We start from the raw sequence: 26,869 nt of genomic DNA, 5'->3' as shown, positions 1-26,869 counted from the left end.
ATCGTTGTCGACTCGAGCGGCGACTGTCAGCGCTGACAACTTTGGAACGACAACAACAACGAAAATGTTGCGATTTAGAGCCGTTTCCCGTATTAATACCAATGACAAACTATTTAATAACGGACATAGATACAAACAGGTGATTTTTGATGTGTTTTTCAACGACAAAAGGTTGAATTCATTGAAGTCAAAATCTATAACGTCTGTAGTGTCTATATTTTTCGGATTTTGACCGTCCGGATTTATTGTATATATGTTAAATTCACGAATATTATTTAGATCTTTAGCACTCTTGAAAGCATAAAGGTGAACTGGGTAATTTTATTTTTAATTCGAATCTTTGTCTTGCAGCTTTACCGAAGTGATCGTAGTGTAGATAAATAACCACAATAAAGGGCGTTCAGCAAACCCGTTTTTGGACAGTGTATATATAATGATTCACTGTAAAGCATAGTTTATAAGTTGCATGTAAATATAATATGTCATGTTGAAATATTTACCTTATACAACATATGTCATACATTATGTATATGAGTTGAGCAAATCTTGAAACTAGTAACCTCACAACTCTCAAAGGTAAATTCTATGCCAATAAAATAAAGGGTGTCGGGTAAAGGCCCAGTGGTCTAGAATGTCCCACTTCAAATTAAAGAACACACTTATATTAAGTTGGAGTGAGTTGGGCAATGAATAAAGAATTTTCCTCAAAGTCAGCTTGCATGTGTATTTTTGAGAGATGTTTATCGCCTTTGGATATGATATTTACATTTTGTAGAACTGTTGATTTTGTGTTATTCCACTCAAAGTTATTTAGAACTGTGGGGTTTTCCCTTAGCTGTATGTTTATGTAACAAATCTATATCAAAGAAGGTGATTAGAATCTGGCCCTACCTGATCTGGTACTGGGCCTTTTTGGAATTGGGCCTTCTTTACCCTTTTGCCCCTTTCAAAACCAGCATGGGCACTCTTCCGCCATCATAAAAAATTAATGCTTAAGATTATTTTATTTTTTTATTAAAAATTATTATTTGATTTTAAAAAACATACATCGTTGGATACCCCATTATACAAACTTCACAACTTTAATGTGTAGCGCAACTTTAATGTGTAGCGCGGGCTATTTGCTAGGAAAATCTATTAGCTATGATGAGTTTACGAGAAAGTTTCATTAGCTCCGCAATGAACCAGATCTTTTCACATAGAAAAATATTTTTAAGAAAGCGGGAATTGAACCAGGTCTGCCATTTCAGTTCAACCATTTTAGACAGCATGCAAGACCACTCCACTATGGTGGCTACTGACACCACCTAGGCTTTTGAAGAATATTTAGTAGTTGAATTCATTGGAAGAACAGTTGTTTCCCTTACCTCATGCATATTCATTAAAACCAACTTTTGTCAGTCAAATAGCCACGATATTTATGAAGTTTAACCATGGTTGCCAGTGAAGAAAATCATACAAATTTGTATATTTGGCAGTTAAAACATTTTATTGTTAATAACTTATTTTATCCTTTTTTTTCAAGAACACACAATTTAAGAGAATTGTCAAATGAATTGGCATTAATTGAAAAATCGCGTGAGAAACAAAATATTGTGATGTCATTCTGGTGACATCATTTGGGATGTTTTTCAACCAAGCATAATAAGGGATGCACTTCTTCTATGAAGCAACATGGGAACCAAAGTCTATAAGAGCAGTGAAAACATTATATTATCATTGAAAAGTTAAAAAGAAATATTAAAATTGTAATATAAATTAAAAGACAGTTTGGGAGAACTGTAATGGTATCTAATTAAAGTTGTTTTCTTTTGATATTTTTTATTATTATTTAGATATTCGGTTGCAGAGGAATCCAGGTCTCACAGGCCTTGTACAGGTAAAAGACTAGAGTAGCCTTCATTTTGTGGAGTTATTGTTAAATGACATCACTGAGTCAGTTTAATCATCTGGTTAATATTAAACTGCTTGCATTTTATTTTTGCTACATTATACAGTGTATTATTTTCATATTATAACGACATGAGAAAAAAGCACTGGTAACGGTTGTCCAATTCAGAACTAAACCGCAAACTGTTTGGTAGAATTAATTGCCAACATTTTGTATGTATTTCATGGTGTGTTACAAGTTTTATTCAAAAAAGAAGTAAAGCATTTTATTATCAAATGCCTGTTTTTATTTAAAAACAACAACTTAAAGATGGTCTGTATTTTGATTGATTGTTAAAGGCATGAATAAGTTGCAGTCTTTGAATAGGGTCATAACAGAAACCCAGGCTGCCATATCTAACACTTACTTAAAGTCAGAAATGCATTGTTTTCTTAGAAAAAGTACTTTTTATTACAACCATAAAAATGTTTTCAGTGTTCATGCAATTCATAGATAAATAAGAACTGCAAATATGTTGCCTTTTATTAAAGTATAATCTGTTTATTTATGAGCTTAGAAATTTGGCACGTATACGGCAGATGTACAACAGATATATATCAACTCTAAAATGCTTTATATCTAGAAACGTTTTATTAATTCAAGGGACTCATTCACATTTTATATTTTGCTTTAAAGCATAAGTGATACTGTCAAAAAATGTATCACTTTAGGCTTGGACTTACAGAATTCTGTTTAAATGAGCTTCTGTCAGTTTTTGTTTCTCGTTTGTTACTAAAAAGAAGAAATATAACTTGACTTGAACAAATTAAAAAGATAATGTTAACAACATAAACTCTGTGAATAAGTTTCTTTTAATGTATAACAAACAAATAATTGAATGCACAAGAACTTTTAAGAATATTATAGCAGTTCCAATACTCCCATCAAAATATTCCTATGATCTATTGTCAACTTTACAGTACATCTGTTGGGAACGACTTCATCCATGAAAGCATTGTTCCATCCGACCACTTCCAGAAGAGCCTTCCACACCTGCCGATCCCCAAGATTGAGAATACGTTGACGAGGTACCTCAACTCCCAATCCACCCTGCTTGGAGAGGAGCAGTTCAACTACACGAAGAAATGTGCAGAAGCATTTGCCTATCGCGATGGAAGTGGTAAGGTTAAGTAGGGAATGAGATTATATCAAAGATATATCAATATTTTAGATTGTTTATATTCAAATCAAAAGAAAAAAAGAAGAGATTTTAGAATAAATTAATTTATATTCAATAACATAAATGAAAATAAAGTATTTCAGATATAATTAAGTTATTACATCAAATGACCTGTGTTACCTCACCTAGGAAAATGACTTAAGTTATTGAGTCTCTCTCCCCATTTACCTTTTGAAGATGAATTTTATAAACTTTTTATCATACAAATAACAATTCTTAAACTGCAGACCATCCCTATTTAGGCATAAGCTGAACTTTTTAGAAACCAGTTCTGTTATACATTTTGAGAATGTGCCGCTGTGTAGTTCAAACCAACGACCCTTGAATGGGATGCAGAAATTGACACCTTTACAACCTTTACCAAAGTTTGTAAAATATATGAAACATCAAAAGTATACATACATTTGAACACTGTAAAAATCCAAACACCGTTTTTCACAAATTATCACTATATCGGATTTATTTTTAGGTTTGATTTTCATTTTTCTTTGTTTTACTAAAATTGTCATCAATAATCTGAAATCGCTATTTCAAACCTAATGCTATTTTGAAGTTAAATTACCGCCCCAAATCAGTCTTACACAGTCACTTATTTATCGTTCATTGTTTCAAAATCAGTCTTCTTATAGTTTCCTCACCATACGGTGATAGCATGCTGGGATTGGTTTTAGGTGGTAAGAGAACATATTTAGCGCTTGTTAAAGAATAACATGGAAACATTTGTATGTAACAACATCCATATCAGAACAATACGGAGAAGGGCCTGGTAACCAAACTGTAACAACATCCATATCAGAGCAATACGGAGAAGGGCCTGGTAACCAAATTGTATCAACATCCATATCAGAGCAATACGGAGAAGGGCCTGGTAACCAATCTGTTCCAACATCCATATCAGAACAATACGGGGAAGGGCCTGGTAACCAAACTGTAACAACATCCATATCAGAACAATACGGAGAAGGGCCTGGTAACCAATCTGTTCCAACATCCATATCAGAACAATACGGAGAAGGGCCTGGTAACCAATCTGTTCCAACATCCATATCAGAACAATACGGGGAAGGGCCTGGTAACCAAACTGTAACAACATCCATATCAGAGCAATACGGAGAAGGGCCTGGTAACCAAACTGTAACAACATCCATATCAGAACAATACGGAGAAGGGCCTGGTAACCAAACTGTTCCAACATCCATATCAGAGCAATATGGAGAAGGGCCTGGTAACCAAACTGTAACAACATCCATATCAGAGCAATATGGAGAAGGGCCCGGTAACCAAACTGTAACAACATCCATATCAGAACAATACGGAGAAGGGCCTGGTAACCAATCTGTTACAACATCCATATCAGAACAATACGGGGAAGGGCCTGGTAACCAAACTGTAACCAAATTGTATCAACATCCATATCAGAGCAATACGGAGAAGGGCCTGGTAACCAAACTGTAACAACATCCATATCAGAGCAATACGGAGAAGGGCCTGGTAACCAAACTGTAACAACATCCATATCAGAGCAATACGGAGAAGGGCCTGGTAACCAAACTGTAACCAAACTGTTACAACATCCATATCAGAACAATACGGGGAAGGGCCTGGTAACCAAACTGTTACAACATCCATATCAGAACAATACGGAGAAGGGCCTGGTAACCAAACTGTATCAACATCCATATCAGAACAATACGGGGAAGGGCCTGGTAACCAAACTGTTACAACATCCATATCAGAACAATACGGGGAAGGGCTGGTAACCAAACTGTATCAACATCCATATCAGAACAATACAGAGAAGGGCCTGGTAACCAGACTGTATCAACATCCATATCAGAACAATACGGAGAAGGGTCTGGTAACCAAACTGTAACAACATCCATATCAGAACAATACGGAGAAGGGTCTGGTAACCAAACTGTAACAACATCCATATCAGAGCAATACGGGGAAGGGCCTGGTAACCAAACTGTATCAACATCCATATCAGAGCAATACAGGGAAGGGCCTGGTAACCAAACTGTAACAACATCCATATCAGAACAATACGGGGAAGGGCCTGGTAACCAAACTGTAACAACATCCATATCAGAACAATATGGGGAAGGGCCTGGTAACCAAACTGTTACAACATCCATATCAGAGCAATACGGGGAAGGGCCTGGTAACCAAACTGTAACAACATCCATATCAGAACAATATGGGGAAGGGCCTGGTAACCAAACTGTATCAACATCCATATCAGAACAATACGGAGAAGGGCCTGGTAACCAATCTGTTACAACATCCATATCAGAACAATACGGGGGAGGGCCTGGTAACCAAACTTTTACAACATCCATACATCTGTTACAACATCCATATCAGAACAATACGGAGAAGGGCCTGGTAACCAATCTGTTACAACATCCATATCAGAACAATACGGAGAAGGGCCTGGTAACCAATCTGTTACAACATCCATATCAGAACAATACGGAGAAGGGCCTGGTAACCAATCTGTTACAACATCCATATCAGAGCAATACGGAGAAGGGCCTGGTAACCAATCTGTTACAACATCCATATCAGAGCAATACGGAGAAGGGCCTGGTAACCAATCTGTAACAACATCCATATCAGAACAATACGGGGAAGGGCCTGGTAACCAAACTGTAACAACATCCATATCAGAACAATACGGGGAAGGGCCTGGTAACCAATCTGTTACAACATCCATATCAGAACAATACGGAGAAGGGCCTGGTAACCAATCTGTTACAACATCCATATCAGAACAATATGGGGAAGGGCCTGGTAACCAAACTGGTTATCTGAATCTCAAATGAAAGGGAATGGTGTTAAGCAGCGCCAAAATTGAAAAAAAAATACCATGGCAAATGTGACAGCAAAATGCAGCTAGACTTCACATTTCTTTAAATAAAGATAACTCTATTGATATCCAGACAACTTGGGTTTTTTCAGTAGATATATACTAAAGGATGAAACATTTTGGTAATGTGTAGCTGACATGGCATTCTGCACATTTTTAATCTCACTATTCTTCCTTTTTGCATGAGGATCTCAAAAGACCAACCAAAGATAAGATGATACCCTCATACTCATTACTACTGAATTGTGTACATTCAATCTGATTATTGGGCGGCTGTTCATGTGTTTCAAAGTATTCATGATATATAAAACAACAATATATTGACAAGTATTATAAATGTAAGAGAGTTCTCTATGTATATTTTTATATAATCAAATTTACTCTCAGTGATTTTTTTTGGAATTATTTTTACTGCCTGTGCCTTGCAAAATGGGAAAAATAGTCGACTTTGGGAATAATACAAAATCAGGCCAAAATAGCTAATATAATGTAAAATAAACATGTTTTAACTTTTTTAAGCATACATTTTGCTGTGAAAGAGTAAGTCTTGTCAAGACTATGTTTATATATCAAGAAATTCATTGCTTTTTTATGCATTAACGTAATCTGCATTTATCAAATTGGGAAAAAATTATAAATTTTGGGTTTTTTGCAAGGCAGTAAATTGCACCAAAAAAAATCACTGACTCTTGTTATTATATTTTTAATTACTTTCTTAAACAGCTTGTTACAATAATGTACGTGCTTGTATACTGTCAGCCTATGTTAATGCATTTATTGTATTCAGCGTATGTTTATATTTCAGCTCTACATGATGATCTGGTAGCCAGGGATAAACTGAATAAGCAGACCAGTTATGTCACAGGTAGGTGTGGGATTCATGTGAGATAATGCTGACAAAGAATAATACTACTGTTTGCAAAGTGTACACATCAATCAGACTATGAACTCATCTTTTTGTAATGAAGAGATAGCTAAGTTCTACTTCCTCAAGATTTTTAACAATAAGTTTTTGCCTTTCAAAGAGTGTAACTTAAGATTATACTTAATTTGCCCAGTTTAGTATCCCAGTATGAGCTGCCCCTTTCGTAGTAAGTTGACAAGGTAGAGAATATGCTTATTATTAAATATATTGATGGTGGCAGTTAGCTTTCTTTGATATGTGAAGTTAAGAAATAGGCTTATTTATGCTGCACTTGCATTTGATATTTACTTCTTGAACTTGTGTTAAGAAAAGGCCGGGATTATTCGATGCTCTGACACCTTCAAAAGTTAATTTATGAACAGTAGAAATAATAAAAAGAATAAGATTATAACTTTGATTCAGCTGATCAAGCTTCATTAGCATCAGGTATTTGGAGATTGACTTGTGGTACTGATGGCAAAGAATAATGCACCAGTCAATTGTAACCAAGGCCCCCCCCCCCCCCCCCCCCCCCGGTATGGGGGTATACCAGGGATACCCGGGGAAATGGATGTGATTTTACCTTACACCGAAAATGGTTGGTTTTTGCCTTCGCGCAAAATATAGCAGGGACCGTGGTTATGATTGACTGGTGCATAATTTTGATTGAGCAGCACATCAATATGATTAAAAAGCCTGGTACTATGTTTCTGTAGCCTGCATACATGCCATCTCCCCGACAGGGGGAAATATCCCCGAGAATTTCGATCCATCAATCGGTCTCCTGTCGGGAGATAATAATTTAACAAAAGTTTAAATTAAAAACGTTGCCGCTTTCAAACTTTCGGCCTTTAATATCGTCTAGTTCTCTGAATTATGCTAGAGCCTTTGTAAATTAAGACATATTAATTTATTTGAAACCCATTTAGGAATTTGTGCACTTGTTTTTACTTCAGTAAAATGAAAATAATACCAATGACATCCGAAGTACTTACAGTATTGTTGAGGGCAATCGATATACTGTAGTGAAGGTTTAAATAGCATAATTTAATTTTAAAGTATAAGTATGTGTCATGTGAACAAGTGGTTAACGACTTAGCCTGTTAATCTGTCGACCCTGGTGCGTGTGTGCGTCTGTCTGTCCCACATTCATTTCTTTGCATCTCCTCTTATTTTTCTCATGCAATTTCTGCCAAACTCTCACAGATTGATGATCATAAAGTGAAGCAGCGCATATTGTCTGGCTTTTGTGATTTGACCATTTTTGAAAGAGTTATTGCCCTTTGCTTATTTTACATTTAAAATTGGTTTCTTCGCAAATCCTCTTACGTTTTTCATGCGATTTCTACAAAACTTTCACAGATTGATGATCATAAAGTGAAGCAGTGCATATTGCCGGGCTTTCACGATTCGATCATTTTTGAAAGAGTTCTTGCCCTTTGCTTATTTTACATTTAAAATTGGTTTCTTCGCTACTCCTCTTATGTTTTTCATGCGATTTCTACCAAACTTTCACTGATTGATGATCATAAAGTGAAGCAGCGCGTATTGTCATGCTTTCCTGATTTGACCATTTTTGAAAGAGTTATTGCCCTTTGCTTATTTTACATTTAAAATTGGTTTCTTCACAAATCCTCTTACGTTTTTCACGCCATTTCTACCACACTTTCACAGATTGATGATCATAAAGTGAAGCAGGGCATATTGACGGGCTTTTCGGATTCGACCATTTTTGAAAGAGTTATTGTCCTTTGCTTATTTTACATTTAAAATTGGTTTCTTCGCAACTTCTCTTACATTTTTCATGCGATTTCCACCACACTTTCACAGATTGATGATCATAAAGTGAAGCAGGGCATATTGACGGGCTTTCCTGATTTGACCATTTTTGAAAGAGTTATTGCCCTTTGCTTATTTTACATTTAAAATTGGTTTCTTCGCAACTCCTCTTACGTTTTTCATGCGATTTTTACCAAACTTTCACAGATTGATGATCATAAAGTGAAGCAGGGCATATGGTCTGGCTTTTACTGTTTGACCATTTTTGAAAGAGTTATTGCCCTTTGCTTATTTTACATTTAAAATTGGTTTCTTCGCAAATCCTCTAACGTTTTTCATGCGATTTCTACCAAACTTTAACAGATTGATGACTATATAGTGTCGCAGCGCATATTGTAGGGCTTTCGCGATTCGGCCATTTTTGAAAGAGTTATTGCCCTTTTTTTTACATTTAAAATTGGTTTCTTCGTAACTCCTCTTACGTTCTTCAAGCAATTTCTACTGAACCTTCACAGATTAATGACAATATAGTGACCCAGCGGATATTTTCAGGCTTTTGCGATTCAACCATTTTTGAAAGAGTTATTGCCCTTTCATTATTTTACATTTAAAATTGGTTTCTTCGCAACTCCTCTTACGTTTATGACTATATAGTGATGCAGCGCATATTTTCAGGCTTTTGCAATTTAACCTTTTTTGAAAGAGTTATTGCCCTTTCTTAATTTTACGCATTTCTTATGTTCCTGAGAAACTACCATTACCATTGATTGGCTTTTGTTACAAAAAATGTGCCCATGAGGCGGGGGATATAGCTGTCTGTGACCGCTCTTGTTTAATTCAATTTTTCTGCCAAACATTATTGACAGTGAAGACAAATTCCATGTCATTAAATGATTAAAATAAAGCATTCCAAAAAAGTTTGATATGTTTAAAGTTAGTTGTGCCCACCCCATTTAGGAAGTCCTGGATCCGTCGCTGAGTATTAAGCAGAATTTTTAAAAGACATATTTTTCCAATGACATATTTTATTCTGCTACTGCATTATAGTATAACATGACAGTGTACCATAAGAATATGATAAATCATAACATAAAATAATTATGTATAATGAAAAACGTAGAGGTTTCAAAGCAAAATGTATTTTATATTTTAATATCACATAGTTTCTTCTTAAATTTACCCCACAAATTTTCTAGAAAAAGAAAATAAACTTTACAATGTATCATCTTACAAAATTTGACATTTTACTTGCCATATAGATTTTTACAAACATTACTCTTTAGGTAAGGCCTTCCAATGTATTATTTTAGAGCCATGGTTTGACATGTACCTGCGGGATCGGAAGCCTGTATCTCTCACCCACAACCCCTTCATCACCTTCACAGATGACCCAAACCCAAAATACATGGACCAGGTATGGAGTTGTATAGATTTATAGAGCAATAGTTAGATGGGTTCATGCACCTGTGAGACAATGGTGGATGTTGGAACCCACGAAACATGTCATTTGTCAAGTATTATTGTCAAGGGCTGAAAGCATCTTGCTCAATATGAATATTGTGGCATACACTACAGTCCCAGTTCTGTGCTCATTCTTTCTCTATATTTGTTGCATAAATCATCTTGTTTATACATTATATACACATGCATTCTTGAGTTTTCTTAATATTCTGCATGTTAAAACAAGTTTTCACAAACAGCAAATGTAAATGTATATGGAATCGACTTTCCTTCTGATTAGTCTGAAAGTATTCCTATTCATTATGAGTTTAAGGGCTGATTGCTCAGAACTTTGTTTACAATGCTGTAAACATGAGGTGAAAAGGTTCACCATGGAAATTAGCAAGGATGCTGTTAACACCTTAACAATATTCTGAGCAATCGGCTCTTAAAGTTTAAACAAACGTCTATAGTAATGGATGGTCCAATTTGAGTGCAGTTGCTTGTATGATTAAATGGAATAGCCTTGAGGGTTTGCACATGTTGTGTGTTCCATTTATTCAAATATGCAGTAGAAATTACCATACCATTAACTTACTGTGATAAAAGTCATGCCTACAGTTCCAGTATGTTTGCTTCTTGTTTCCAGTTGCTACGAGCAACAAACATGGTGATGTCATCACTGCGGTTTATGAAGACATTCCGAGCCAATCTCCTTGAACCAGATGTTTTCCATCTCAACCCAAAAAAGAGTGACACGCTACAATTCAGGAAATTTGTCAGGTAATAATGCTCCCTTTCTAAGAAGAGGGTGTATATTGCTTTGCTCATGTCAGTCGATCAGTCGGTCTGTCGGTAGACTTAAGCTTTTCTGAGTGATAACTTGACAATTCCTGGACCTATAATCATCAAACTTGACATGAAGGTTGGGCCTGACCATTAGATGACCTCTATTGATTTAAGGGGTCATCAGGTCAAGGTCACAGTGACCTTTAACAGTAAAAGGTTGTCAAAGCTTGTCCAAATAATAACTCGACAATTCCTGGACCTATGGTCATCAAACTTGACATAGAAGCTGGTGGACCAGAAAAGGAACCCAATTGATTTTTAGGTTCTTCAGATAAAAGGTCAAGGCCAAAGTGACCTTGAATGCTTAAAGGTTATCCTAGAGTCTTAACTCGACAATACCTTAACCCATGGCCCTTAAACTTGTCTTGGAGGTTGGACCTGACCAGAAGAATGCCCTTATGATTTTAGGGGTCATCGGGTCAAACGTCATGGTCACAGTGAAGTCAACGCAAAATGGTTGACAAAGCTTCTCCAAGTGTTAACTCAATAATGCCTTGACCTATGGTCATCAAATATACCTGGAGGCTGGGCCAGAACAGTAGATGACCACTATTGATTTTAGGGGTCATCATTTCAAAGGACAAGGTCACAGCGAAAAGGTTGTCCTAGTGATTACAGGTCATTGCTTGCACCCATGACCCCTAAACTTGAATTGGAGATTGGGCCTGACCAGTAGATGACCCCTATAGATTTTATGGGTCAAAAGTCAAGGTCACAGTGACCTTAAACACAAAAAGCTTGTGTGATAACTCTACAATCCGTGCACCCATGGCCCTCTAACTTGACATTTGGGTTGGGTGTGACCAGTAGATGACCCCTTGATTTTGAGGTTATAGAGTCAAAGGTCAAGGTCACAACTCATATTGGTCATTCAAATTTATGTCATATTTACTTATTCCCTGCTACTGAGAGGATACATTTTTATCTACAAATATCAGTCATCATCTGAACATAATTAAAAATTAAACCTACTATCCTTACACTTTGAATGGTCATAATCTTAAAATGTCCTCAAAGGCATCCAATGTCAATGACAAACCAGCTGTCATTTCAGTCCATGCATATTTCATTCAATTGTCCAAATATTCCTGACATCATGGCGCTCAGGGTGGCATAATGTTTGACAAACATCTCATGTTTTAATTCAAGTCTGCAAATGATTCGCTGACATGAAGCTGCAAAGTGATTGTTTAGATGTTGAGAAATTTAGGAAGTGAAATATTGCACATTGGTGTGATGTTTCTCTCTGTATATAAGATTGAATAATAGTTACATTTGAATAATACTGTTGTTGCTGCACTGATGATTAAAGCATCATTTCTTATTTCACAGTTCATGACTGAATTGCAAAAGATTAGAAAATAACTTAAAAATTTCACCAGCTCAACTGTATAGTGCATCCAGTACATAAAAGTGCTTTCTTCTTGTTGACTTTAGCTCCACTGTTTATCAAAGAAAAAGAGCCTGTGTAATATGATAGGCTTAGTGTCTTGGTGTTGTCATGTAAAGCTATGCCCCATGTTTGGCTGGGAAAAAATCCAGATGAGAGTTGCTGTGGGTTCCTAAGGACTCTTGATTTTTTGAAAGGTATCTCTTTCTTGATATAAAGGAGGAGCTTCGTCTAGGATTTAATATACTGGTATTTTGTTTATATCAGGCGACTGCCCAAATCTGTTTCATTCTACGGAGCATACTGGTACAAGGCTTTCCCACTGGACATGAGTCAGTACGCAAACCTCTTCAACTCCACCAGAATTCCAAGGTTTGTGTGTGCTAACTTGGTTTTGTTATAGCAAAACACCAAAGATAACCGTGTTATTTTCTTTAATTAAAATCAAATTAAAAGCAATTTATAACTGAATTTTTGCTGTCCATGACTGAAGTATTGGTCAAGTTTGTTTTGAAGGCCTAATTATTAATACAAAACAGTACAACAACAACATTAACACTAAGACGTCAACATGCTTGTATTAAGTATTAATTTTCTCTTCATCTGATGGAAACAGGGTTGATATTCATCAAAAAGACATCTGAAGTCATATAAGTATCCTACTGGTCATTTGATATTACATCAGGATACTATTACAAAACATTACCTTTATGAACTTCAATTTAAAAGATCAACTTTAAAGTCCATAAACATTAAATTTTATAAATAAAGAAATGACTATCAAATATATAAGAAATTAGCTTAAGTTAGGAAAAAACTTTTTTGATAAATACCAGCTGTGTAGTTTTTTGAAACCATTATATCTGTTTTAGACACAATAAAGATGAGTTAGTGGTTGATGAGACAGCCAAGCACCTGTTGGTTATGCGCAAGGGTCATATGTATCTGTTCGATGCCATCGACAGAGATGGTATGTAAACTGTGCAGGAATGTCAGTAATTGAGTAAGAAACATAAGTTAGCCGATGTTATAAAATACCTTATTTTGACTTTGTACTTAAGCTTTCCATCATGTAATTGTAAAGGGCCACAAAACAAGTTTACATGATGTTTTTTGAATTATCAGTTATATCAATAGTATCAGTTGTTAGTGCACTGACTGTGTCTGAAAGCACTCTTGATTTGGGTTATTATTATGATTATTTAAAAAAAAAATGCTGATAATTAAATATTGCTCATCATACACTAGAATGACCGTTCCAACATTTTCATGCAGGTAACATTGTTTCACCTGACGTTGTAATGGCCCACATCAAGTACATTCTTGATGATCCTCGACCCCAGAACGATAATGCCATAGGGGTACTGACGACCCTCAACAGGGACAAGTGGGCCACTGTCCGGACACAGCTGTGTAATGCAGGTAAGTAGGCTGCAGGTATGAAGTAATTCACTAGATATTAAATGGTATGCAGATAAATATAGTTACCTTGTCTAGAAAATCGAGTTTGGGTATTGTCAGTCTTGGAGTCATTGTCAATGGCATTCAAACATGACTATTACTCTAAAACCATTCAAGATTTTCTATGAAACTGAGTTCACATGTTTCCAGAGATATACAGCAAGGCCCAACTTGAGCTTTGATAATTATTGAGTAATGCTCCTTTTTTATTGAAAAACAACGAGAGTTGGGGCTTGCTCCTCAGCACTCTTGTATTGACATATTAGTGAGTAAATAATCTTAAGTTGGCTATCTCTGTAATACCTTTAAAAATGTTTTCTTACTAAATACTTTTAACTGCATTTAACAATCATATTATACCTTCAGGTGAAATGAACGAATCTGCTTTCTTTTCGAAAGGCGTGTACAATGATGGGTACATGAAGTTGGTTGACTCCGCCCTGTTCGTGCTTGTACTAGACGATGATGCACCTGCGGACCCTAATGCAATTACCCGCAACTTCCTTCATGGCGATGGCACAAATAGGTATGGCGGGAAAGTGATAAGTCCTCTCTTTTTTCAGATGAACCACTATCTAACTATAAAGCCTCAGATACAAGTAAAAATGGATTCAAGTTTCTAAAGAAAATCGTCTTCTTGCATTTTATAGTGTTAGTCATTTTTTTAATAGAAAAGGTATATGGGTTCCTACATGGTAACAGTATTACAATCTTTGAACAAATCAAAATATTTTTAAACAGTAAAATACCTTTATGAATTTTATGAATTTTTAATTCAAAAATTAGTTGAACAATAAGAGATAAGTCATTAGCAAAGAATGACATTGAAATAACCCTCTTATTATTTCATGCAACTTGTGCAATATGATTCAGGTGGTTTGATAAGAGTTTCTCCCTGATCATCACAAAGGACGCGAAGACTGCTGTGAACTTTGAGCACTCATGGGGTGATGGTGTGGCTGTGTTGCGATACTTTAATGAAGTGTGGAAGGAGACAACTACCAAGCCCTTTGTCCATCCCGACACCGTCCCTGCAAATGTTCATTCAGACAGGATCGTGCAGAAACTGGGTAAAGAGCTTTAATATTATAGTTTTAATTTTGTTTGTATGAAATATGACGTTTTAGATCATTTATTTGTTCTTTGAAAGGAATATGCTCAAAGTATCACAAGAATTGTAAGGTTCATTCTTCATATTGAAGCACTTTGAAGTTGGCAATGAAAGGCAAATAATGTTTTGTTGTTATGTCTGTTTTGCAGAGACATAAACATTGTAATATATGCTCATCCTTAAGGCTGCACTCTCACAGATTGACTGTTTTGTCTTGGAATGAGTAAATGTCTGTTTTGCACTTGACATTACCATTGTAACATATGCTCATCCTTAAGGCTGCACTCTCACAGATTGACTGTTTTGTCTTGGAATGAATAAATGTCTGTTTTGCACTTGACATTACCATTGTAACATATGCTCATCCTTAAGGCTGCACTCACACAGATTGACTGTTTTGTCTTGGAATGAGTAAATGTTTGCATTAATGTCTGGAAACCTGTGAAACAAAAAGATCTGATCACAGCTTTTCATATTTACATATGAAAATTGATGTTTTATGGCTAAATGGGTTACTAACGCCTTAAAAAATATGTGTCTTTTTGGCAGTTTTCCTTGCAATTTAGATCAGTTCTTTATTGAGTTATCTTATATGACTGAATTAAAGGCATTGCTTCCAAAATCAGCGGATTCTGGGACAAACAGTGAAATATAAGTCAAAACTGTCAATCTGTGAGAGTGCAACTTTTAATGCTATAATCTTTTATTTCCTTTTGATTTTTCATTCAAATTTTTAATCACTCCACAGAGTTTGCCTTGGATCCAAAACTGAAGGAGTACATCTCCGATGCTCGAAGCAGCTACGCAGAGCGATGTGCCTCACTTGATGTTGACCATCTTGAATACTATAAATTCAACAAACAATACCTCAAAGACAAGAAACTCAGCCCCGACTCTGTCCTACAGTTTGCAATACAGGTCAGCTTTGGGATAACTTTTTTTTAAACAGTATTCAAACTATATTATCAAAAAATACTTTCACAGATTAGACATATAGTTAAAAATTCAGAACTTAATGGCTCATGTTACTGCTCTTGGGTATTAGATGGAATACCAGTGAATGGAAATAGCTGATTGTTTGAAAATGGTTTATCATAGATACAGGTAGAAAGACATGCCAGTAAGAGATCAATCTGTAGCTGATAAACACAGACTAAACATTTATCCTTCACACTTAAACCTCTCTTCACTCAGTCACAGAAATTGTAATTATGCCCCCCTTCAATAAAATGGATGTAAACTGCTTTGCACAGTCATGTTGGTTTGTCATTTAGTAGACTATACTCAATAGGAAGGTAAGTTATGGGGCCCCTATTAATTGAAGTCTGTAGGTCAACAGTCATTGCTGTGGTTACTTAGAATACAAGTAGCTTGTCCTATTTATAGCTAGAGTGATAGGAAGGCTGGTCGTGACCAGAAGATGACCCCTATGATATTAAGGTCAGTAGGTCAAAGGTTGCAATGACCTTGAGAGCTTGTCTGATTGGTAACTATAGAATGCTGGGGCCTCAGGCCGTCACACTTGGTAGGGAGGTTGGTCATGGTCTGTAGATCCCTATTGTAGACCCTTTATTGATTTTTAGATCAAAGAAAATGTCAAGGTCACCAGATTGGCTCCAGTCATGATCATCTTTCGAAACAGATATTATTTTTTTTAACGTTGTTTAAAAACTCAATTCCTTTGCTGGTAATTTAAAATAATATGACCATTTTCATACTACTATTTTAATTGGTAACCACTTTAATTGACCTTTAAGCAGCTATCTGTATATCTGTATAACTTGCACTGCCCATTCACTGCTGTCAGTGGACACAAACATTATATGCTATTGGAAACAATAACTCATCAAGTCCTATAAAAACATTTAGATCTGGTCAATAACTTAACCTACTACCAGTACCCTCAAACTTGGAATGGATGTTGTGAGCCAACAGAGATTTAATGTGAAATGACAAAACTGCCATTTTGGGGGCATTCATGGTTTACAAACATCTCTCATTCCATTCCTTTTCAGAATGAAACTGTTTGTTGGTATGTATGAGTTTTTATGTCTTATAAGTATATGGTTATTATTCTATTCTTCTGACTCTTTAATTGATCTTTGATATATATTGCTTTTTCTAGTTGGCATACTATAAACAGTTTGGGAAGACAGTACCCACATACGAATCCTGCAGCACAGCAGCCTTCAAGAAGGGGAGAACGGAAACCATCCGGTCAGCCACTAAAGGTGCACAATGTACATCAATATATTACCTTGTGTAGCTAGAAGAAAGTATGCACATTGGGATTAACTGTTTGGGTCCCTGGTAGGAGTAATAAATGTAATAAAAAATAAAAAGTTATTAATGTTAGGAAGGGTTGATATCAAGCGATACATTTGTGTTTTTGTAAGATATTATTTAAGGAATTAATTGCGGGAATTATGTCAATCGGATGATAATCGCATTTGCCGAAAGGCAGTTCATTTAAGGACTGGAAGTTAAGGTGTTAACATACATGTATATATATATTGTATTTCAAAGTTATTATATATACCTTTTCTTGTTGAGTTACCAGTCTGTAAATATGAAAATGAAACAAACATTCCAAAAGTGTTATCTATATGGGCGGCAAAGCATTAAGCGTGGCCACATCTCAAAAATATTCAAGATGCAATTGAAATTTATTACACATTATTGTGCTAAATTCCAAGTGAATATCATGAACTTTGTTAAGTTATGGCAATGTTTTATTCGTGGCAAAAGCAATACCAGTAAGAATAGGCACATGTATATCAGGTAAAATAACTCTGGCTTAAATATAACTCTAGTTATCTCCCTTTATAGACTCAGACAAGTCTTGGCATATGCTTGCAGAACTCTGCATGCAGGGAACTTATATCATGGTGAGGTGCTTTTAAAGGGGTAAAGCTAGAATTCAAAGTGTAAGTGAAGCATTATTATTAAATACTGTGTGTGTGTGTGTGTTGTTTCTAGAGACGAAGCGAGCCTGTGCCATGGTGGAGTCTGGAGAAATCATGCACTCGGTCCAGGATCTGACTCTCGCTCTTCAAGAATGCTCTACCATTCATTCAAAATTGACCAAGGAGGCCGCCATGGGTACGTCACAGTGGTTATGATAGACTAATTACATTTCAGGAATAATAATACCACTGCAGCCAATTGTATGAAGCTTTAATTGGTTGTCCAACGGTTATCTTTGGCTGGTTGACCCATCCAAGTGATTTGATTGGTTAGTAGTTATTAATTAATAAACATTATGGATTACTTTGAACAAACCAAAACCTTAACCAGTTTTATACAATTGGGTGCAGATAGATATATATTGAATGTCCCATCATCTCATCACAAAATTTGTGTCACATTTAGCCCCAAAAGTATTGGACCTACTCACATGAAACTTCATAGCAATGTTTCAGCATTGGAATCTCTTCTCCTGTAATTTTTGTGAAATTTAACTATGTCTAACAAAAGTTGTTGCTCTTGATTAAGTAAATGTTGTTCTAAAAATCTTGTGTCGCATGGTCAAGTCGTTAGTTTAAAAATACAACATTTATCAATTCCTATGTTCAGGTGGCATATGAGAATATTCATCACCTCTGTGATAGTTCTAGTTAAATGTATAATCATAGCCTTCTGGTGGTGTCTTTGATGCTAATGTCAGGGTACAATTTAAACCCTTGCCATAGCTCAAAAACTGTTAAACTTATTGATATGAAACTATAGTAAACCTTTTTCCAGTGACAGTTTGCACTAAGTCTTGTGTATTGAGACTATAACTCCAATGTGAATAATTGTCATGTTATGGAAGAACTCAATGAACTAGCATGGTCATCCACTGCAGCAGTGTTCTTGTTCAGCATATAGAAGGCAATGGCCTTAAAGGCCGGGATGCCTGACCCCAAATATCCTACCGGACAGCAATTAAGCCTATTTGGCAGAGGAGGCGTGGTTTATCGGGTTTATGAGATCTGCTCTGGTCAGCAGTTTTGATTGTAAACATTCACGTGGCTTGTGGTGTTATATCATTCGGATAGAGTGGTACAGAAGAATTTGTCCGTTGCTTTCTCATTTGAGATTAGATAAATAAAGTTTCATATACCATAACCAATACTTCCACGAATTGTGTTATAATAAGCCATTTCATAGTATATATCACCCAAGATAATGGATGTTTCCCACCATATGGCAGTTACAACCTCATACTATGATAGTAAACCTGTAGTAAACAGGAATTGGTAGTGAAATTCAGTTGGCTATTAGAGGGTCATGAACTTTCAAGATCTGTCAATCAACATTGCTGGGAAATTTGAATTTGTTTGACAGTTATAAAAAAAAATATTTGAAAGTAGTATTTATAACTGTTTGAGAGACTTGAAATTTACAAAATATGTTTATGATACATTTAATGAACCATCTTGCAAATTTTAGCATTTTTTGTTCGTTAATTATTTGTATATTTGAAAAAAATGTACTGGCAGTCTGTACTAGCAGACAGCTCTGTGAGGTCAAGTGAAGTGGCCATTTTTATGACTTTCTGCCTTTTATACTATTACCCCGGCCTTTAATACAGATGGTTTCAATTTCCTAGTTGAAGCATGTGAGCCACTTATCATCCACATAATTCAGTAGCCTTTCACTGGTAACAAACATGTTTATTATAGGGATACAAACGAATATTCTATCAAACATTTGGTGTTTGAGTGTCAAAATCAGTTTTTAAATATATATTGTTTTTGTTCAATAAATAAAATAATAAACTTTTTGCCTACAACTGTGTTATTGTGTATAAAGTTGGATTGTATGATCTTAATAACGATTGGCCCCTAATGCCAGAGGTTTGAATGTGATGATAATACACTATACACACTTCATAATACTGCCGTCACACCGGACTGGTGTCCTTACCGCGTCCTAAACTGTCATATTTTGGAGAAAGCTGATGGTCGCATTGAGAACGCCAATGATTTTTCTAAAATAAATCCAGCCGTCACACCGGAGTTCTGTGCTCTGCGATCTGTGTATGTACACAGCGTTCCCAACACGACCTTACCGCGTTCTTACTGCGTCCTTGGAGTTTCTATTGAGTTTACACGGCGTCACTGCGGCGTCTATACGGCGATCAGCGGCAAACCCTCTGCGACCCCACTGCGTTCTTAGCGTTTTTACCACGACCTTACCGCGTGCATGGCGTTCCCACGGCGTCCTCGCTGCGACTATAAAACTTCACTGTTCTTTCGGAATGCTTCATTCATTATTTTACTCTCATCCGTTGAGGTCACGCATTTTAACGTGTACGCATATTAAACTTATACGTTATGCCAAAAACCAGGGGCCGTGGGCGTGGGCGAGGTATAGCAGCCAGGACAGCCTCAATATCTCCAGCACCAGCGTCATCTCCTGAAAGGGACTCCAGCGTCGATGATGTAGCGGAATCGGACACACAGTCCACACAGTCCAATGCCAGCGCTACAAAATGTGACAGTCCATGCCGTAAAACCAAGAGGAGCAGGCTTGTGCGTAGTGATCTGACGCCCGAAGAAGAGGAGGCCATGGTAGACTGGCTTAGGGACCACCCACTGCTCTTCAACAAGAAGTTATCCTTATACAAGGATAAGGGCAAGAAGGACGCGCACTGGGCTGAGCAGGTCCGTAAACTTGGTAAGGAAGTGGTCCTCCTTACTGTGTGGTACGGTCCATTCGGACCAGGTATGGGAAACTGGCAAGGCCGAAGTCTGGGGCTGGGACTGGCGACCGCACCGAGCGTGATATATGGATCTTGGACAAGTTTGACTTCTTAAAGTCGCACATCTATGAGGTCCGGCCAAGAACCTTTGTTAGTGTAAGTACACTAGTATTAGGGCGGTTGAAGTGGCCAAACTGTTCTCTTCGGACATCACCGAGCCATGGTCTAACCCAGCATCTTCTTAACCTTGCCCTTCTTCTCCTTCGCCGTCTGATAAGTTTTACAGCTATGACATGATCATCTGCCTGCTGCTGCTGCTGGACAATAAGTATATGTTGCAGTGCGAGCAAGTTCATCATTTATTCGGCCCTAATGATGGTGAGTACGAGAAATACACTGATAAAGATAGGATGAAATATTGGGTTTTATAGCTCTGCGAGGGCGAACAGTAGGAACGCGCTAGGAACGCAGTGCAAACTCCGTAGAAACGCAATAGTCGTAGTAGGCACCCCGTAGAAACGCCATTAACGCCGCAGGGACGCATTGAGAACGTTGTAAGGTCGCGGACAATAGCTCAAATCCCGAAATATCCGCCCTGACATCGCGGTAAGGACGCCATAGACGTGATGGGGTCGTGGTAAGAACCCCATAGACGTGGTAAGGACGCAGTATGGTCACCAATAGGTTCCCTCGATCCTTTTCTCCGCGTTTACATGGCGACTCTACCACGTCTGTACTACGTTCCTTTGGCGTTGTTCGGGTTCCTACTGCGATGCTACGGCGACCATGGCAACCTCAGGGCGATCCCACGGCGTCCTGAGCCAGGACGCGCTCAGGACGCCGAACCTCGGCATTTACTTTGAACATGTCCAAAGTAAACGCCATCGCTCTGCGACCTTCGGCGTCCTTGGGGTCCCCACGGGGTCTTGATGCGTTCTCACCACGACCCTACGGCGTCCATGGCGTCCCTTCCACGTCCTCGGTCGCCGTAGGGACGCAGTAAGGACGCCAGTCCGGTGTGACGGCTGCATAAGCAAATAAGGGGCATATCATGCTATAAACAAACCCTGTAATTTTACAGTAACTGGCTATGAGACAAGTGATATATTTGGTACATTTAAATGACCATGCCCATGAAGGATTTAAAGAATCAGCCTTAAAACCAAATTATTGTCTTGGCTGCCAATTAAGCTGTGCAATATATATTTCAAATAGCCATGATGATATGATTGATATGTGGTAGTTATGTGCTTCAAATTGTTTTCTATGATTCAATATAACTTTCAGGCTTTGAAACATATCTGTAAGGTAGTGTTTAAGCATATATTTCAAGTCTTGTTGTACAATAGACGATTCAAAATCCACAATCCTTTTGTTTTATTATTTTACTAGTTCCCGAGTTGGTTTGGTTTTTCCAAAGAAATGTTTAGGAAATGTCAATCCAAGAACAAGGCTGCTGGTCCTACCGAACGACCCTCTGTTGGCCCATAATGTCGTTTAACCAGAAATTTATGATCTTTGAAGATCTAATTCCAGATTGTTTTCTTATATGAATGCAGTGGATTTTGTGATTTGTTTGTTAAAATATTTTTGCTTTTAGTTGGGATTTTTTCTAATAATGGGGAATTTCAGAGGCTAATAACTTAGAAGGGTAAAAAAGCCCCTGCTATTACTAAAGCGAATAAAAAAAGTTTACAACAACTTCTAAAAGATTCATTTCGGGAATCAAATATTCCAATATTCATTTAATGGAATATTCAAATATCAATCTTGCCAATCATTTGCATTTCTAGTTTATTATAATTCCTTTCAATGCCTGGCTGGAATCTTATCTTGAATCCTGATTTTATCAGTATAGTTCTGCAAATTGATGCTTTAAAAAAGTTCATTCTTTTCACTGGAATTCATTTGTGGGATAATTAATTTCTATTTTGTTCAAAAGCCAAATGATCAATAAAAACTTGTATACACTAATTTACTGCCTTATATGATGTACATGTATTTTTCAATTTCAGGTCAGGGCTGGGACCGGCACCTGTTTGCCATGAAGTACTATGCAGAGCAGGCCGGTACCCCTCTCCCAGAGCTGTACAAGGACCCAGCCTATAACTATATCAATCAGATCACACTATCCACCTCTACACTGACCAGTCCTGCTGTGGTCATCGGGGGATTTGGGGCTGTCACACCCAATGGATATGGTGTTGGTTAGTGTGATTATTGTTAGCATGTCTAATGTTAAGCTTGTCTGATGAGTTAATTTCTTTGATTGCCTTGGTGTTGTCATTGTGGTGCAAAATCCCAAACCATGGTAATTACTAAAAAACTGTTCGATATATCAATATGAAAGTTATCCCGCATGTTGCCACAGACAACGTGTACATGTTCTTTTTTACATGGAGCAAGGCCCTATTACTGGTTTTATGAAAAAGCCTGTTTGTTATTTGGTTGTGATAGTTCTGGCAGGTTAGATTTGAGTTGTCGGTAATTCTCAAATCCAATCTTTTGAAGTGATATTGAATCATTTAACTTGATTTCTCTGTAAACTTACATAGTATCATGCTCTTAGCAGGATTACTGTTAAGAAAAATAATAATATGTTGATGTTTTGCTTTTAATAACTCCTTTTTATCGTATAAATTTGATTGATATTTAAATCATCACTTGCATTGAACCAAATTGTTTGTGTCAAGTTTATTAAAAAAAAGTAAAATGTTATTGATTGAATATTCAGTTTATGTTTAAAAGCACACTAAATATCTGGCTATTTGAAATTCTGTTTTCTATAGATAATAAATGCTCTGTCATGTTGAAATATTGTGCAACCAACAATCATATCAACTACTAAGGTAAAGTCTTTCAAAGACCATCAGGAATGAGAGGTTTTGTCACATCTTTTGTGGATGCTGATATTTAATTCATATGATTTATGTTTAACACATTCTCTGTTAATTGTATGCTAGTTATTTATGAGTACATTTATTTAAAGAACTGTGGCTCAATAGTCATAAAAGATTATTTATATCTTTGTTTTTCTGCTTATGGTGCGCTGAGGACATAATCACCCAGGCAGAACATTGTATTTGCAAATCTCATGTGGCCTGGCTCAGAAAGACCCTGACAATGATTGAAAACAGGCTGAACAATTACATAATTCACCGGGTTAATTGAAAGGAAGCAACAAAGTTGGTCATTTAGGGATTGATTCTTAATTTTAGTGCGTTCATGCAGTATGAAATTTGCAAAATTTCAACCGAGCATTCATACTGCATATCCCCTTTTTCATTCTTTATATTTTTGTGATGATAATGATATTGGTGAATGATCTCTGCATCTATTAAGACAATTTTTGAGCTTTTTTAATTAGTGTTTTATGTATGCATGCCCTGGTCTTTCATGCAAAACTCCACCTACAGGGGTCACCAAAGGTCAACTGGTTCATGCAAAAAAAAAGAACAATTTTATCCAACAAAAAATAGAGTGCGAACGAAAATATTCAAATTTTTGCTTCAGATGAATATTGTATCCCTTCAATATTTTAATAAGATGAAATACCCAAAAGCACTTCTAAAATTCCTCACTTAATATCTAATTTAATTTAATAATGCTAGCATTATCTCATCAACTATAACAACTATTGCCTACAGTATTATATATTTGTAAGGCATTATTACAATAATAAAGCTATTGAAATTCATGTAACAGTCCAATGACTATTGTTTCCAAAATTGTATATTAAAACGGTATTAATTTTCTGGCAAAGCTATTTTGATGGGTTGGGTATATAGGACTGGCCGGACCCGACCAATTCCGAATCAACGGAAATCTCTGTACCGATTCGGAAATGAAACTTGGGTATAAAAGACTGACTGATGTGGAAGGTGTATTAAAATATGAAAATATGAATATGAAGTGCATTTATAATTTCAATGCAATTTGTAAACAGGGTGTTTTGACGATTTGCAACTATTAAACGTCGTCCGTTTCATGTTTACTAATTACCAATTTGCATCAAACCTGTAATTGCTGATTGGTTGACTTGTTCATTTATCCTGGGAGGTTTGTTATTGGTCTAGGATTAAGTTGAGCTATTTTTGATGTACATTTCTCTGTATGGTTTTCTTTTTGATGAGTATATTATTCACACGGTGTCTATCCAAACATTATCAAGTATTATGTGTAACTTATGTAATATATATTTAAAACTTATATGTAATAAGCTGTTAATTGTTGTTATTATTATGATTTTGTACAGATATGATCCGGTCAGGCCAGTGTTTTATACCCAATCATAATTCTAAAGAATTCCAAACGATTTTCTGACTGATTGATACAGAAATTTCCATTGGCCCTTGCCTTGTTTCCCTAAAGAGGGGATTTCTCCAATTCTTTATATGGGAAGAGAAAGTTGGAAAAGATGAACAATAATGTGCAAATTTATTTTTTTGAACATTTGATACTGCTTATGTTTTGTATACAGAACTTAAACAGGTCTCCAGGTCACTGATAAAGTGGCAGGTAGACAGACATGCACTTACACAATATTCAAACAATATCCTTCTATGATTAATAAGTAATTATGTTTTTTTAAGTACTTCAGTTTATTATTTTGCAATTCAATACAGCCTTAGTGATCCGTAATGGTGTGTAATTTGTGTGTTTTTTCCATTCAGGTTATGCAGTGGAAAACGAGAGAATTGGTTTCAACGTCACAAACTACCCTCCGGAGACGAATGTTCACGAGTTTGTCAATTGTCTGCGAGAGAGTTTAGATGATGTATACTCCATTCTTGAGGGGAAACACCCTCGATCATAACGTCGCTTTACAGTTCTAAAGGAAAATATTTATCATATATAGGTCAAATACCATATCTTAGGTACCTAGGGTGGAATATTTCTTTAATTTGCACAATATTGTTATTATTCTAGCCTGTGAAGTGTGGCTTTCTATGAATTATTGATGAAAGTTGTTATTTCTGCATAAATTGGATAAAAGTGTGACATGCCAATTAATAAAACAATAAATAGATAAAAACAATTCTAGAAGTACACTTAATAGAATCATTTTGTTCAAATCTAACACTATGCTGATGTGCAGGATAGATCCTATATCACTTTGCTGAAAGTATAACATCTAGAACTAGAGAAAATGTGGCTCCATTATTTAAAAGGTTCTTTGTTTTTTGTTTCTTTTGTGAACTTTGTTTTATTTTGAATAAATCAATGCCTGTTGTTATTTATTTTTAGTGCACTCAGCTTGTTCAATGTAAGTTTTATGTAATTATGCTTTACATGAAACATGTTTGTTCAAATTGAAACTTAAAAAACAACACTCTATTTGCACACGTATAAATGAAATTGTTTGCAATTCTTTTGCTCTTCTCAAATTAGGCTCCTTTCATATCACTTCAACTTGTATAATAGATTTAAAAAATATCCTCATTATTTAGTCTAAAAATCAATGTTAACATGAGGACATTTTTTATAGTTTTGAAGTTATTTATTTACATGTTTAATAGACGAATTAGACCATTTATAAAGTATTTACTTTCCAAAGATGATGCTTGTAAAATGGAAAAGTGAAAGCAAGGTGAAGGAACATAGGTTGTCTTTAATTAGAAGTGTTTATAGAAATTAAATGTATGAAACATTTACATGTTGTATTATGCTTTTTGAATGGTTGTCTGTCTGACACTCTATTTGTCCATCACAAATATCTGTCACATTTATGTGCAAGTATATTTGGCAGAGTGATGAAATTTGACTGGAATGTTCAGCAGCATATTAAGGTTTGCACATACGGTTTTGTGTGTGGCTGCATTAAGTAATTGTTATGGCCCTTGACTTTATGTGCACTAGCAGCAAATTATATTACACTTTGTTAAGTTCGCCCCATTTTATATTTTGGCACAAAGTGCTCAAGGTGAGCTATTGTGATCGCCCTGTGTCTGTCGTTGTCTGTCGTCCGTCGTCAACAATTTGACTGTTAACACTCTAGAGGTCACAATTTGGGCACAATCCTAATGAAACTTGGTCAGAATGTTACCCTCAATAAAATCTTTGACGAGTTCGATATTGGGTCATCTGGAGTTTAAAACTAGGTCACCAGGTCAAATCATAGGAAAAGCTTGTTAACACTATAGAGGTCACATTTATGACTGTATCTTCAGGAAACGTGGTCAGAATGTTAATATTAATAATCTCGAGGTCAAGTTCGAATCTGGGTCATGTGCGGTCAAAAACTAGGTCACCAGGTCAAATTGA

At 36.3% G+C, this 26,869-nt stretch overlaps 1 protein-coding gene across 2 annotated transcripts; it reads left to right on the top strand.

The window, feature by feature from the left end:
* Positions 1 to 9: 9 nt before the first annotated feature.
* On the top strand, positions 10 to 26,255 carry LOC128216446 (carnitine O-palmitoyltransferase 2, mitochondrial-like). 2 transcript variants are annotated; one of them, XM_052923016.1, is made up of 16 exons: positions 10 to 139; positions 1,836 to 1,879; positions 2,851 to 3,050; positions 6,788 to 6,847; positions 9,976 to 10,079; positions 10,755 to 10,888; positions 12,612 to 12,716; positions 13,217 to 13,314; positions 13,620 to 13,766; positions 14,205 to 14,331; positions 14,679 to 14,875; positions 15,665 to 15,834; positions 17,042 to 17,147; positions 17,896 to 18,018; positions 22,621 to 22,812; positions 25,279 to 26,255. In XM_052923016.1, the coding sequence occupies exons 1-16, from the start codon at positions 65 to 67 to the stop codon at positions 25,419 to 25,421; spliced, it is 2,025 nt and encodes a 674-aa protein (XP_052778976.1). In that variant the 5' UTR covers positions 10 to 64; the 3' UTR covers positions 25,422 to 26,255. The 2 variants fall into 2 exon arrangements, with proteins under 2 accessions (XP_052778976.1, XP_052778975.1); XM_052923015.1 differs by having other exon boundaries at positions 14,172 to 14,331.
* Positions 26,256 to 26,869: the final 614 nt, after the last annotated feature.

This window comes from Mya arenaria, chromosome 14 (assembly GCF_026914265.1).
Source record: "Mya arenaria isolate MELC-2E11 chromosome 14, ASM2691426v1".
NCBI lineage: Eukaryota > Metazoa > Mollusca > Bivalvia > Myida > Myidae > Mya > Mya arenaria.
Note: the sequence above shows the minus strand (reverse complement) of the source record. Positions and strands in the feature narration are given on the sequence as shown.